Source organism: Mycteria americana, chromosome 20 (assembly GCF_035582795.1).
Source record: "Mycteria americana isolate JAX WOST 10 ecotype Jacksonville Zoo and Gardens chromosome 20, USCA_MyAme_1.0, whole genome shotgun sequence".
NCBI lineage: Eukaryota > Metazoa > Chordata > Aves > Ciconiiformes > Ciconiidae > Mycteria > Mycteria americana.
This window is the reverse complement of record NC_134384.1, coordinates 5,709,516-5,720,990: the sequence shown is the minus strand read 5'-3', so window position 1 is coordinate 5,720,990 and position 11,475 is coordinate 5,709,516. Positions and strand designations below refer to the sequence as shown.

At 52.0% G+C, this 11,475-nt stretch overlaps 1 protein-coding gene across 1 annotated transcript; it reads right to left on the bottom strand.

The window, feature by feature from the left end:
• Positions 1 to 2,251: 2,251 nt before the first annotated feature.
• Positions 2,252 to 11,149, bottom strand: PNPLA1 (patatin like domain 1, omega-hydroxyceramide transacylase). Its single transcript, XM_075521701.1, has 9 exons — positions 10,948 to 11,149; positions 7,194 to 7,426; positions 6,034 to 6,099; positions 4,483 to 4,695; positions 4,086 to 4,146; positions 3,864 to 3,970; positions 3,021 to 3,109; positions 2,825 to 2,935; positions 2,252 to 2,255 (listed from the first exon to the last, which is right to left on the bottom strand). Exons 1-9 carry the CDS (start codon positions 11,147 to 11,149, stop codon positions 2,252 to 2,254), a joined length of 1,086 nt encoding a protein of 361 aa, XP_075377816.1.
• Between the last annotated feature and the right edge of the window lie 326 nt (positions 11,150 to 11,475).

The window sequence follows — 11,475 nt, the reverse complement described above, 5'->3', positions numbered from 1 at the left end:
GCAACTTGCAACCCAGCCTGCAGACGGGCACCACGAGACGCTGAAGAGCACGCTGTGGCAGCAATGTCACCAGCACAGGCAGGGCCGCAGGCCCCAGGTGATTCCCGTGACCCACCTTCAAAGGAGGCATTTCAGGCTGAAGGCAGGACCTATTGCAGCTGGTTTGAACTGTGGCCAGCTGGATTTCCCAGCTTGCTTCCCTTAGGGGGGAAACAAGCTCCTTGAGAGCCAAGAGATGCCAAACTTTGCCTCTATCCATTGCCTCTGGCAGAGCCTCCTCTTGCCGTTAGCTCCAAGCTCATGCAGAGACAGCGTCAGGTGCACTTGCTTGAAAAGGGAGGGGACTAATAAAGCAAAAGACAGCTAATTTTAATGATGAGTCATTAAATACTTATATCTTAGCACATCCCTGCAGGTTTGGGGCAGGAGGGCTCAGTGCTGTGACTGTTCTGGTTTGGGTGTTCCTTGTAGGCTGCTTTTTATTAAAGTTCTCAAAAGTTTTACTAACTTTTTATGGTCAAGCACCATGTCGTGTAAGGGCAGGTGGGACGCACTGGGTAGTTCAAAATATGCTCCTGTTTGTGGCTGAGATTTGCAGACAAATTTAGTGGATTTGCATGTCCAATTCCTATTTGAGAATTTTCTTTCGGGGATTTGAATTCCCGTGTGAACAGGGACAGTGTAACTGCTTGAGGCTGACTGGAATGGTTATATCCTGCCTGGAGGTGGTGGTGCTGGCTAGGAAGACCAGGAGCCTGGTAGAAGGGCTGTTGCAGAAGCGGGGCTGTCTGCCTGGGAGGGAAAGCAGAAGTGCAGTATGAGCAAAAGCAAACGATGGGCTGACTGGCCCTGCTCCTGCCCCAGGCCCTGCTCCATGACCCAGGGAGTCGTGGGCGTCTCTGCGCTCTGACCTGTGGCAGGAACATAGTCACAGTTCACGAGCTGGTTTTGAGCAGCCCGGCTTTGGCTGCAGGGGTTGAGAGATGTAAATCCATCCGGGACGGAAGGGAGACAGGAGTGGGTTTCAATGGATCCAATGCAAAAGAGCATCCAGGTTCCTTTTAGCAAGCTCATTGCAGAGAAAATGTTCCCAGGTCATAGATTTCAAGCAGAGATAGCAGAACATACCGTATTAATCTTTCACTGAGCATTCATAGTTAATTTTGAATCTCTTCGCATCAGCGCAGCCTTCAGCGATTCCCCACATTCATGCCTGCAGTCTCTAGGGCGCTTTGGATGAAACTTCCCTCCGTACCGTTTCCCTTTGTGCGATTAAAGAAGCTGTTTACTCAAATAAACAGCTTGTGCTGTTGTGATCCGTTTGTTCCCCATCGGGAACCAACAAACAGGGGAAACAGTTGGGGTACAGCCAATCCATCAGCCTCCGATGTGCAAATTGTATTTGGGATGATAAGAGTGCCAATTCATTCTGCGTACGGACCAGCGACACGAGGTGTGTTTGCCTGGACTATACGCTGCTCGTAGCAGTGAGTTACAGAAAATCGCATGGAAAGAACTATGGTATTTGTGAAATGTCAGCTCTCCCGGTGCAATAGGAGATGCAGTCTGCAAGGCTGTCATACTTTGAAGTAGAGGGAGGTTAATCTTTAGGTTTCTCCATCCTTCTCCACAGCTGCGAATTCAGAGGGATCCAAACGTACACCTACCTCCGCCGTCAGGAGAAGCAGGCCTCCGAGGGTGTACGAAGCTCAAGAATAGGTAATTGGTAAAGTAACTCCAGGAAACTGGATAAAAATGAGTTCCTGCCCAGTGCGATGCTCCCTAAGGCTTCTCCCTCTCTCCGTTTTCTGTTTGATGAATCTCTCTGAAAGTTTTTCAGTGGGAGGCAAACGCTGAAAATGTGCCATTTCCTGGCAAATGTCTGCCCTGTAATCTGCATTAAAGCAGGGGGAGGGATGCTGCTGGTGGTGAGCAAGTGGAGCGGCTAGGGAAACCGGCAGCCGGGCTGTACACGCAGGCAGGTAAAGATGCTCAGTCTCCCCTGCGCAGCCGAAACCCTGCGGTTCGGCTGTCGTGTTAAAGCAGGTCAGGCCTGGGCAGGGAGACTGCAGCATCAGCACCGGGAACAGAACCAGCCGGTTTCCCCAGGTGAAGAAAATCACTCCCAAAATACTCCATAAAAAACCAGCAGCCGTGCCGCTGTGTGAAATGAGCTCCGGTGTCGCCCACTGCTTCCCCGGGGCAGCAGAATCGCATGGGGTCCGAGATCCCTAGGGCCCATCCAGGACGGTTACCTGAGAGAACAAGCGGGCAGTTACTCGAGTCAGGGTCGATGATCCGACAGGGACAAGGAGCCCCAGGGACATTTGCTAATGAAGGGCTTTTTCACGGCTGAGGATTTGTGTGGCTGCCTGCAGTATGAAATCATTCTGTACAAGTCTCTTCACCAGCTGCACGTGAAGTAACTTGCAAGCAGGTTTTAGGGAGGTGTGGCTTAAAAGCTGTATGTGTGACAAGTTAAATGCCTTGAATCCTTGAGAGTTTAGTGCCAAAACGCCTCTCGGGATCTTGGTGTACGTTCCTCGTGTCCTGCTAGGACCGAGCCCAGCAGATAAATGCTCTGGAACAAGAATATGTTGCCACAGGGAAGCGGCACTAAGCCAGTTCAGAGCTGCTTTCAGATGTCACTAAATAAATAATATCACGGGGACAAAAATTAGCTACTTTTAATGTGGAGTACCCCAGATTTGGAATTTTTAGCCATGCTTAGCATCGGTGACCCATGGGTGAGGTCCCCTGGGGTTTCCCTGCTCTGCACCCTGCCCTCCCTCCGCTGAGGGTTTGCATCCCCCGAGCACCTCACCTCCTGGCCACGGCTCTCTTAGGCAAACCAGGCACCATGGCTTGGAGGAGCTTCTGGAACCGTTTTACCATGGAGCTGATACCTTCCAGCAGCCCCCACAGCTTCTTCAGCCTGCAAAAACACACAGGCAGATTTTAATGACCGGTAAATGCAGCAAAAGGGGGAGGGTGTTAATGGTAAAGGCACGCTGTAATACTCTTTTTCATAACCAAGCAGTCCTGTGGTTTTCCTGCTAGCCAAACCCGCTCTCCCTGAGAGCTTGCCTTCGGGGAATGCCAAATCCTCCTGCGGAGGAAGGGGATGCCGCTAAGCTTATTTATGCAGTAGATGTGCGTCAGCTTGCCCTGGTCCATAGAAAATGAGGGACTCGCCGCCAGCCCCCGCTGCCCCGGACGCTGCCCCATGTGTTTCCCATGGAGCTGCCATCTGAAGGATGCTACAGCCCCTTGCACGCCCCGACGCCGGGCTGGCAGGGATGCCTGCGTGCCTCGTGCTAATCTTGCACCGCGTCCCTTCGGGTGTCTCGCCGCCGCTGAAGGCACAGCCACTGGTTTCTACGTCACTCTCGGCTTCGATGCCTCTAGCGAGGTGTTCTTACCCCTTCCTGACAAAAGCTGGCAGCCTGTATGGCTGCAACAGGACCTTTGACAGGGGATCCTGCAGTCCGGTCACCTGCTCCTTCCTCCACATGGCCAAGCCTGTGCCCATGAATGACAACACAGAAGACCAGTAATTAGAAATAACCCAATAAATGCAATCATTCCTCTTGTCCAGCAACTCCTGCTGCAGCTCAGCCTGTAGGTACTGAAGCCCAGGCCAGGATCCAGCTTGAGCTGCTCTTACAAAAGCCTCTTTGCGAATGGCTACTGCAGATTTAGAAATATTTACTATAACAAATACCTCAGTAATGTCTTAAATATAATACTTCTCCTCTCAAAGACTGCAGGAGCCCTCAGTGGCCCCAGCCACCCCCAGAACCCAAGATCAGTACCCCAGATCCTCTACCTGGCAGGAAGCAAGGAGCCAGACACTGCGGTACCCTTTTGCATAGGCCGGTGAACGTCCTGTTGCATTGTGCAGAGTCGTTCTTCCCACACATGCTGGCGAAGCGGAAATTGCCGTCAAAGTAGTTAAAGCCAAAGGCATCTGCGAGACAGGGAAAGAAAGGGCTGGTGTTTGGCCGGTTGCATGGGTCATGCAATGCCGATGGGCAGCGGGTCACGCTTCTAGGCTGCGCTTCGGGTCTGGGGGTGACACTTACTGTTCCTGTACAGGAAAAGGGCAGTGTCCTGGTACCCTTGGGAGAAAATGTCATTCAAGACCTGCGAGGAGAAACACTTGAGGTCACTAAAGAGCCCTCCATCCAGGCACTGGCAGGAGCTATCCAAGGCTGTTTGACCATGGAGGGTGGGGATGGCTCATTTGGGAAGGCAACAAGCACAGGCTGGTTTCCAACCACCAAAGCGCTAGACCTTTGCAGGTGGACCCCGTCCCAGGTTGGCCACCCATCAGCAGTGTCCACCAAAAAAATGCACTGCCCTTGAAATCTGATTAATTAACGATGGAGATTGACCTGAACCTTAAAAGCTTGGGAAGGCAGTCCGGCACTAATTTATTTTAACCAAAACACAGCTGGGAAGACAACCTGATGGGCTTACCATGATGCTAGGTGGAAAAAGAGCATAGCTAATCCTGCAGAGGTTTTCTATCGAGATCTGAATGCTGCCGTTGAAGATCTGGAAACAGAAGAAGATAGCGGGACAATCCCGCGGGCAGATATCGAGCTCTCCCGTGAATGGGGACACAGTGATCACGGCTTCCTCCAAGCTGGAAACAGGCTGCAGGCCGGTGAATCCTCCATCAACGTATCGCTGAGGGGATAGAGCAGAGGGAGGGTTTGCTTTGAGGATTGCTACAGCGCGGACGTGAGGGCAGCGTCACCGAGAGGAAAGCAAGCATCTGCAAAGGCAACATCTCCTGCCGCGAGCCAGTCCCAGTATGTCCTCTCTTCCCACTTGCAACAGCATCTCTTCCCACCCCTTGCTCTTTATCCCGGCCTTTGCCAGCTCCTTCTGCTGCCCTGCCTACAGCACCCAGCCGGCTCCTCGACCAGGTGCTGTAATCCACAGCAGTTATTGAAATAGAAAGATAATTATTTTAATTCACAAAGCTTTGTAAAGTTGTTTTGGCAGTCATTAGCCAATTCAAACATCACTGAATTTACAGTGTCGTATAAATTTCAAGTCCTGAGCTCAAGCAGTAGGGCTCCTGAATTTAATAATTGCCTGCAGATCCCTGGAGGATTACTCACTGGGCAAGGAAAATGTCATTTGCTCTATTCCAAAAAGAATCTTAATTTACCACCCACCTCAGTGGGATTTGAGGTTGCAAGGACTGCAGCTGATCGAATTAAATGCTCGTGAAATAACGGTGCAGAGGAGCCTCACGCAGCAACGCCGCTGAGCTCTGGGTCCTGCAAACTTAGGCACTTTGCGGGCAAGCCCTACAGTCCGGGGTAAGCTGGAGACTGGCCTGACGTCCGAGGACTAAATAGGCTCAATCAGTGCAGCCCGATGAGAGCCAAGGAAAGATCCTAGCTCCATCCCAGCTGCAAATCTGGTATCGTGGCTTTGTGGGCTTTGACACACAAGCGGGTCACGATGCATCCATCGGCTGCTCCGTGGTCCGTCTGCACGTGCTCCACCACCACGCTGCTGTGCTGCCCTTTCACCGAGGGTTAGCAGCAAGCCAGCCCAAATTTGTTGATGTCACTGCGGTGTTTCACAGAGTACGAATAGGCACGTGGCTGGGGGAGGATCCTCCCATGAACTTGAGATGTTTCAGCCATCCATGTGTGCACCTGAGCTAATGGAGACATCTGCACTGCAGACAGATCCTGCTCGGGATAACTGGATTGTGTGTCAAAGTCCCGAGTGTGGGCATCCTCTCGTCTCACTTTGGAGATCTGCAAAGCAAGGTCTAGTCATCCAGGCTCTGTCCAGGCAAAGCAGGAGAGGGCTCTCCAGATGGCAATTCCACTCAGCTATCATCTTAGGATGGGATGAAGAACAAGCTAAAAGGCTTTATCATCCTCCATTAACTAAAGAAGAAGCCTAGACATATATATCCCTCTCTGCTCAAGGGAATGTAAAGTTCAAACCCAAGAACATACTGCTGGGAGCATATGTTGTATTGGAAATATCACTCACCACACCTCGGTAGGATGGAGGGATGAATCCACAGTAGATAGGAAGAAAGCAGCTGCAGAGGAGAGCCTGGGGGAGGAGAGGGATTGCAGAAGTAAATGTTCCTGTCAAAGTTCTCCTGGACAAAGCTGTTGACTGGTGCCTGCAAATTCAGGCTTGACAAATCGTCTGGAGCCAGGCTGTCGGCACCACCTGGGCTTTGCACTTGACTGTGTCAAGAAGAAAGGTTTCAAGAAGGGGAAAACATCTCATTTCAACAAAGTTGAAACACTTCTCTTGAGAAGGGCATAGCACTTCATTCTTTATTTTTATAGCTGCCAGCAATATTAGAGTTGTATATCCCTTTCACTGCCCTGTGACGGTGGCAAGGTGAAGCTTTGGGGTCATTTTTCATATCTGCGGGTTTTTGGACAAAACCAAGACATCCTCACAATGCATTTTCATTCTGCTGGGATTTATCAATGATAAAGCCACTGCTGGGCCGTTTGCAACCATTTTCCACCAATCTCATCAGCTGGGAATGCACATCCCGGGCTCCTGGGTTGACCTAGGGCAGGCACCACGGGGTGAACTCCAGCATCTCCATGGACTTGCCATCCTCTACTGTCTCCCTGGGACAAGCGAGCCCACGACCTCATGGTCAGCTCTGTTAGGGTTTTACCCTGGGATTCTTTCCCCAGCAGCTAATTCACTGGTTAATCAGCTGCTTGTTCTTTGGCAGCACAGACGCTTTGTCCAGCTCTTTCCTCCCAGGAAAGTGCTGAGGCAATGAGGAAAATTACTGCCAATGGGACTTGGCCGAGGAGAGACCTGTCCAGAAAGCTGAGAGGTCACGTTAGCATTAACACAGCTCTTTGCAAAGAGTCATTAGCACTTATTAGAGCTGGCCAACATGTCGGCATCAGCTTTTTCAGGCTGGAAACAAACCTTCTGCTTTTTTAACATGGTTTATTCCTGCTTGATTCTGGACCAATAACATCTTCCTCCCTCCCTCCAAGCCTCATGGAGCTCACTGGGGTGGGACCACAGCTCTGGAAAAGCTTCCTGACACTCTCCCCATCTTGGGTAGAAAACAGCGCAGTTAAAGTCATCGACGCTTGGGTACCTCCACCCCAAGCGGTAGGTAGACATCTTCCTACGGCATCAGAGGAAGGTCCCTTTACCTGAATGAGCTCCTCTTTCGAGCTGAACTCGGAGGCCATGACGTTTTGGCCATCCGCCACCCGCGTGAGAGAGATGTGCAGCCGCCCCGAAGCCAGCTGGTAGGAGTCTTCTGGTAGCATCTGCTGCAAAACAGTCTTGATATTCGCCAGCAAGCTGCACTTGGGAGAGAGAGGGCCCAGGATGGTTTTCCTGACTTCCTTTGCCATGGCAAAGAAAAATTCCTTTAGGTCATCTGACACAGAGGAGGGGGGGAGGAAACAGAGAGAAAGTCAATATCCCTGCTGCTCTAATAGTTATATTTTTAATCCCGTTTTTCAACACTCCTCACAGATAAAGCCTCTTGCAGCCCCTGTGCGTGACCCCAGGACGATACTGCTGCTACAACGGGGGACACCGGGGCAGGACGGGAAGGGGGAGATCACCCCCATGATGTCCTCAAAGGACATCATATTGCTGAGCACGGCCTCACTGGTGAAATCCCCGTCTGCACTGCAGGTGGGTGCTCAAGATGTGCCTGCTGTGGACTAGGGAAGGGCTCCAAAGAGCCCCGGGGAAGGGGAATGCAGCTGCAGACACGGAGTTATCGGTGCCACTGTGACTCGCACAACACGTTCCCGCCTTCCACCTGCGATTTTGCACAAGGGCAGCCCCGGGCTTCACGGAGGAGCGGGGACGGCTCCAAGGTGAGGACGAGGGGCAGACCCCCACCTCCTCTGCTTAGGGCTTTCCTGCAAGCCAAGCACCCTGGCTCCACCGTGCTGGGATTCCCCGCTCACCTGAGCTCCCCCGGTGACCTCCCAGCCGGTGTTAATAGTCATTACATGCATCTGCACGTCCCAGAAGCTGGATTAAAGGAGCAGAGCTGCAGAGCCCTGGCCAAGGGCTCAGGAGACACCAGGTTTTAAAGGCTGCACAGTGATGGGGGGAAGAGGGGTGCAGCAAAGCCCACGGTCAGTCTGATCCCGGGGAGGGAGCTTGGTCCCTTTGCTGAAATGAGGAGCTCGCCTGGGGGAATACCCTACCTTGGGCGGCTAAACTCTTGCAGCAAAAAGCTTATCTGGCTCCCCGGTGCTGCAAAGAGCCATCCTTGCACCCAGGTGGGCTCCCAGGACCCTGCACCGGCACGAAGCCACGGGCTTGCCTTAGCACCATGGCTTTGTAGGGGCAAAGGTTTCCGGGCTGTCTCGTGAGATTGATTTAAAAGCACAGACAGACAGATGGATTAGATGGAGTGTCCCGAAGGCAACTGGAGCAACACAGGTATTAAGAAGGGTTATAAACGTTTGAGCAGATGTTCAGGCCATGTGGCGTGATGATTAATGCTCGGTGGGTTCATGCAGGGTCCTCAGGGATGCCAAAAGAGCCGGAGACACCCCGGGCAGGTGATGCACCCGCCGGGCACTGTCTGGCTGCTCTGTGTCCTGGAAATGGGGGAGAACATGGAAAAACTGCCTGCAAGCTGCCGGGTAGGAGGTGAGAGCTGACCCCAGCTTTGGGGGCTTTGGCTCTGGACGGGGCTTTGACTCGGGGCGAGCGAGGGATGACCCTGGCATGCAATGCCGTGACTGTCTCTGCCTGCGCCAGCTTGCTGGTGACAAGCATGTGCCCAGGAGGTGACCGGTGGGGTGGCAGAGGACAGCCTGGCTCGGAGAGCTCAGAGCTCCTCACCCAGCCCGGGTCAGGGCAGGGGCCGGGTACACGACCACAGCCACCCCATGGGACACCCCATCACACCTTTAACCCTCTTTTTGCCCCAGTCCTCCCCAACGTGAATTTGACAGAGTTTGTGCCATATTCATTTTCCTTGTTAGAAACCCAACCAGAGTCATCAGTACCCAAAAGGTCTTTTCTTCTCCTGGGGAAGATGTTTTGGGCACAAGATCATCTCAGCACCTCTAAGTGGATGGTGCCTACCACCCCTAGTGAAGCAGACCCCCGTTTCGGCACTGGTGCCCACAGCAAGAGCAGTTACCAAACTGATTTACACCTGCTGGACAGCCCCAGCTCCATCCAATTACACCAGCAGGAGGAATCAGAGAGGAAAGTTTTGGGGCCCTTGCTGATTCGTAGAGAAGTTCACCCCCATAGGGGCAGAAAGGTTCCTTTCTGCTTTGTCTAAATGTATTTGCCAAAGTTTTGAATTTTTTTTAGCTCCAGCAGAGTGGTTCTAGCATCCACCAGAGCTTTCAGGAACTGCCTGTTTCCTCCCTGCTTCCTCCGTCATTATTTGGACCTAAAACCCCCACTCCTCCTAAATGTCCCCATTGCTTGAAGTGGGGCTTGGATCAGCCTTCGAAGACTCAAGTCTTGTGTGCGGTTGTTTACACATGGACACTAGTTGGATATATGGGAGGTTGTGATTATTAAAAGCAGATTAACTGCTCTGAATTAATTCTGCACATAGATGATCTTATTGCTAGGGGGGCCTGTTTCCACGTTGCCTAAGAGAGTTCAGAGTAAAACCTCTTTTGCAGCAATAAGAGAAACCCCAGCCCTGGGCTGGAGCGGGGATTGCCGTTCCCTTGGGCATGTCCCGCTGACGAGCCCTTGAGCTTTTGCCAAGAGGAAAGGTGCTCCGCTGTCTGGAAACGGGAATTGTGCCACATCTCCCTTTGTGCTGGGAAGGTTGAGTGGGATAACCCAAAGCAACACGCAAACAGGGCTCTCTGCTCCCTAGATACCTATGTGACGGCCACTCGTGTCCCTTCATAGCTAAGGATGCCAAATGACCTGATCCATAAGGGACAAGGGGACTTTACATGGGCATAGCCACCCACTGCAGCCACGTAGACTTGCTTTGGGACACATCTCAGCTTCTTAGACGCATCGTTTCTTAGACCTCGTAGCAGAAGAGAAGGAGACCTGCTCCTTCAAGCAGGAGCAGGAAAATGAGCCAATAGAATACAGATACGTCCAGATTTACCCACGCAGTATCTCCCCAGCCATCTGAGACAACATTCAGCCGGTGTCCTGGGTTCAGCTGGCATAGAGTTCATTTGCTTCCTAGTAGCTGGTACGGCGCTGTGGTTTGGATTTAGGGTGCGAATAATGCGACGACACGCTGCTGGTTTAGTTGTTGCTAAGCGGTGCTTACACTGGTCAAGGACTTTCCAGCTTCCCATGCCCTGCCAGCAAGAAGCTGGGCGGGGGCACAGCCAGGACAGCTGACCCCGACTGGCCCAAAGGGCTATGCCATACCATAGGGCGTCGTGTGCAGTATAGAAACTGGGGGGGTTGGCTGGGGGGCAGCGACCGCTGCTCGGGGACGGGCTGGGCGTCGGTCAGTGGGGGGTGAGCGGTTGCATTGTGCATCACTTGCTTTTGTACATTCTTTTATCATTATTATTATTATTGTTGTTGTTATTATTATTATTATTATTATTATTATTATTATTATTATTGTTCCTCTGCTGTCCTATTAAACTGTCTTTATCTCAACCCACAAGTTTTACTTTTTTTCCGATTCTTTCCCCCATCCCACCTGGAGAGCGAGCGGCTGCGTGGTGCTTAGTTGCCGACCGGGTTTAAACCACGACAGAGAGTAATAATTGGCTTTTTCAGCTTACGCCACCCAAAATTGCTCCAGAGTGGCTGCCAAAAGTGGCAACATCTGCAGATTTCTTTTATGCCTTGTGAGTGATATGAGTTACACCAGTATCACATCCCCACTGGTGCTTTAAGGCAGTAGCTCCTCTATTTCTATTTTGAAATAAAAAATCTATAGTAAGGAAATCTAGACGAGAAGTGTCTTACCGAGGCTGATGCCACACACCACGGCGGCGGCGATGAGCGAGCCGGCGGACGACCCGTAGACCTTGCACGCAGACTTGAGGAGTTCGGGAGCCAGCTCCAGGAGGGACTGCACCACCCCAACCTGGTACAGGGCGAGAAAGCCACTGCCCGAAAAGGAGAGCGAGAAAGGGGTGCTCGAACCCCGGAGGTCCTCCTCGGCCATCTCGAGGTCAAATTGGCGTATCCGGCTCGATGTCTCAGGTCGTCCTTTTTCACCAGGTGAACCTTAAGCTCTCTTCTCCTCTGCTTTCTCCAGGCTCATCTCTGGCTGCAGAGGAGTCCAGAAGATGGATTTTCTACCTCCTTTTATGACAGCTCCCCGAGGTGTTTAGATTCACGAGCTATTTTAATTGCTGCCTGTGCTAAAAACAGAATTTTTCCCCTGATCAAAACAGCTCTTGTAATCCTCGACCACAGCCAGCTCAGATGCTCAGGGCTGAATCAAGGCTCCCCTTTTATACCAAGTGATCTGAAGTGCCCCGGGAGCCC

What these genes read in the sequence shown, in the direction of transcription:
- PNPLA1 (XM_075521701.1), bottom strand. Translation starts at nt 11,149, where the DNA reads ATGGCCGAGGAGGACCTCCGGGGTTCGAGCACCCCTTTCTCGCTCTCC. An exon ending in GGTGTGTGGCATCAGCCTCG is followed by an intron (nt 7,427 to 10,947) that starts GTAAGACACTTC and finishes CCTCTGTGTCAG; the next exon opens with ATGACCTAAAGGAATTTTTC. An exon ending in CCTTTTCCTGTACAGGAACA is followed by an intron (nt 3,971 to 4,085) that starts GTAAGTGTCACC and finishes CCTGTCTCGCAG; the next exon opens with ATGCCTTTGGCTTTAACTAC.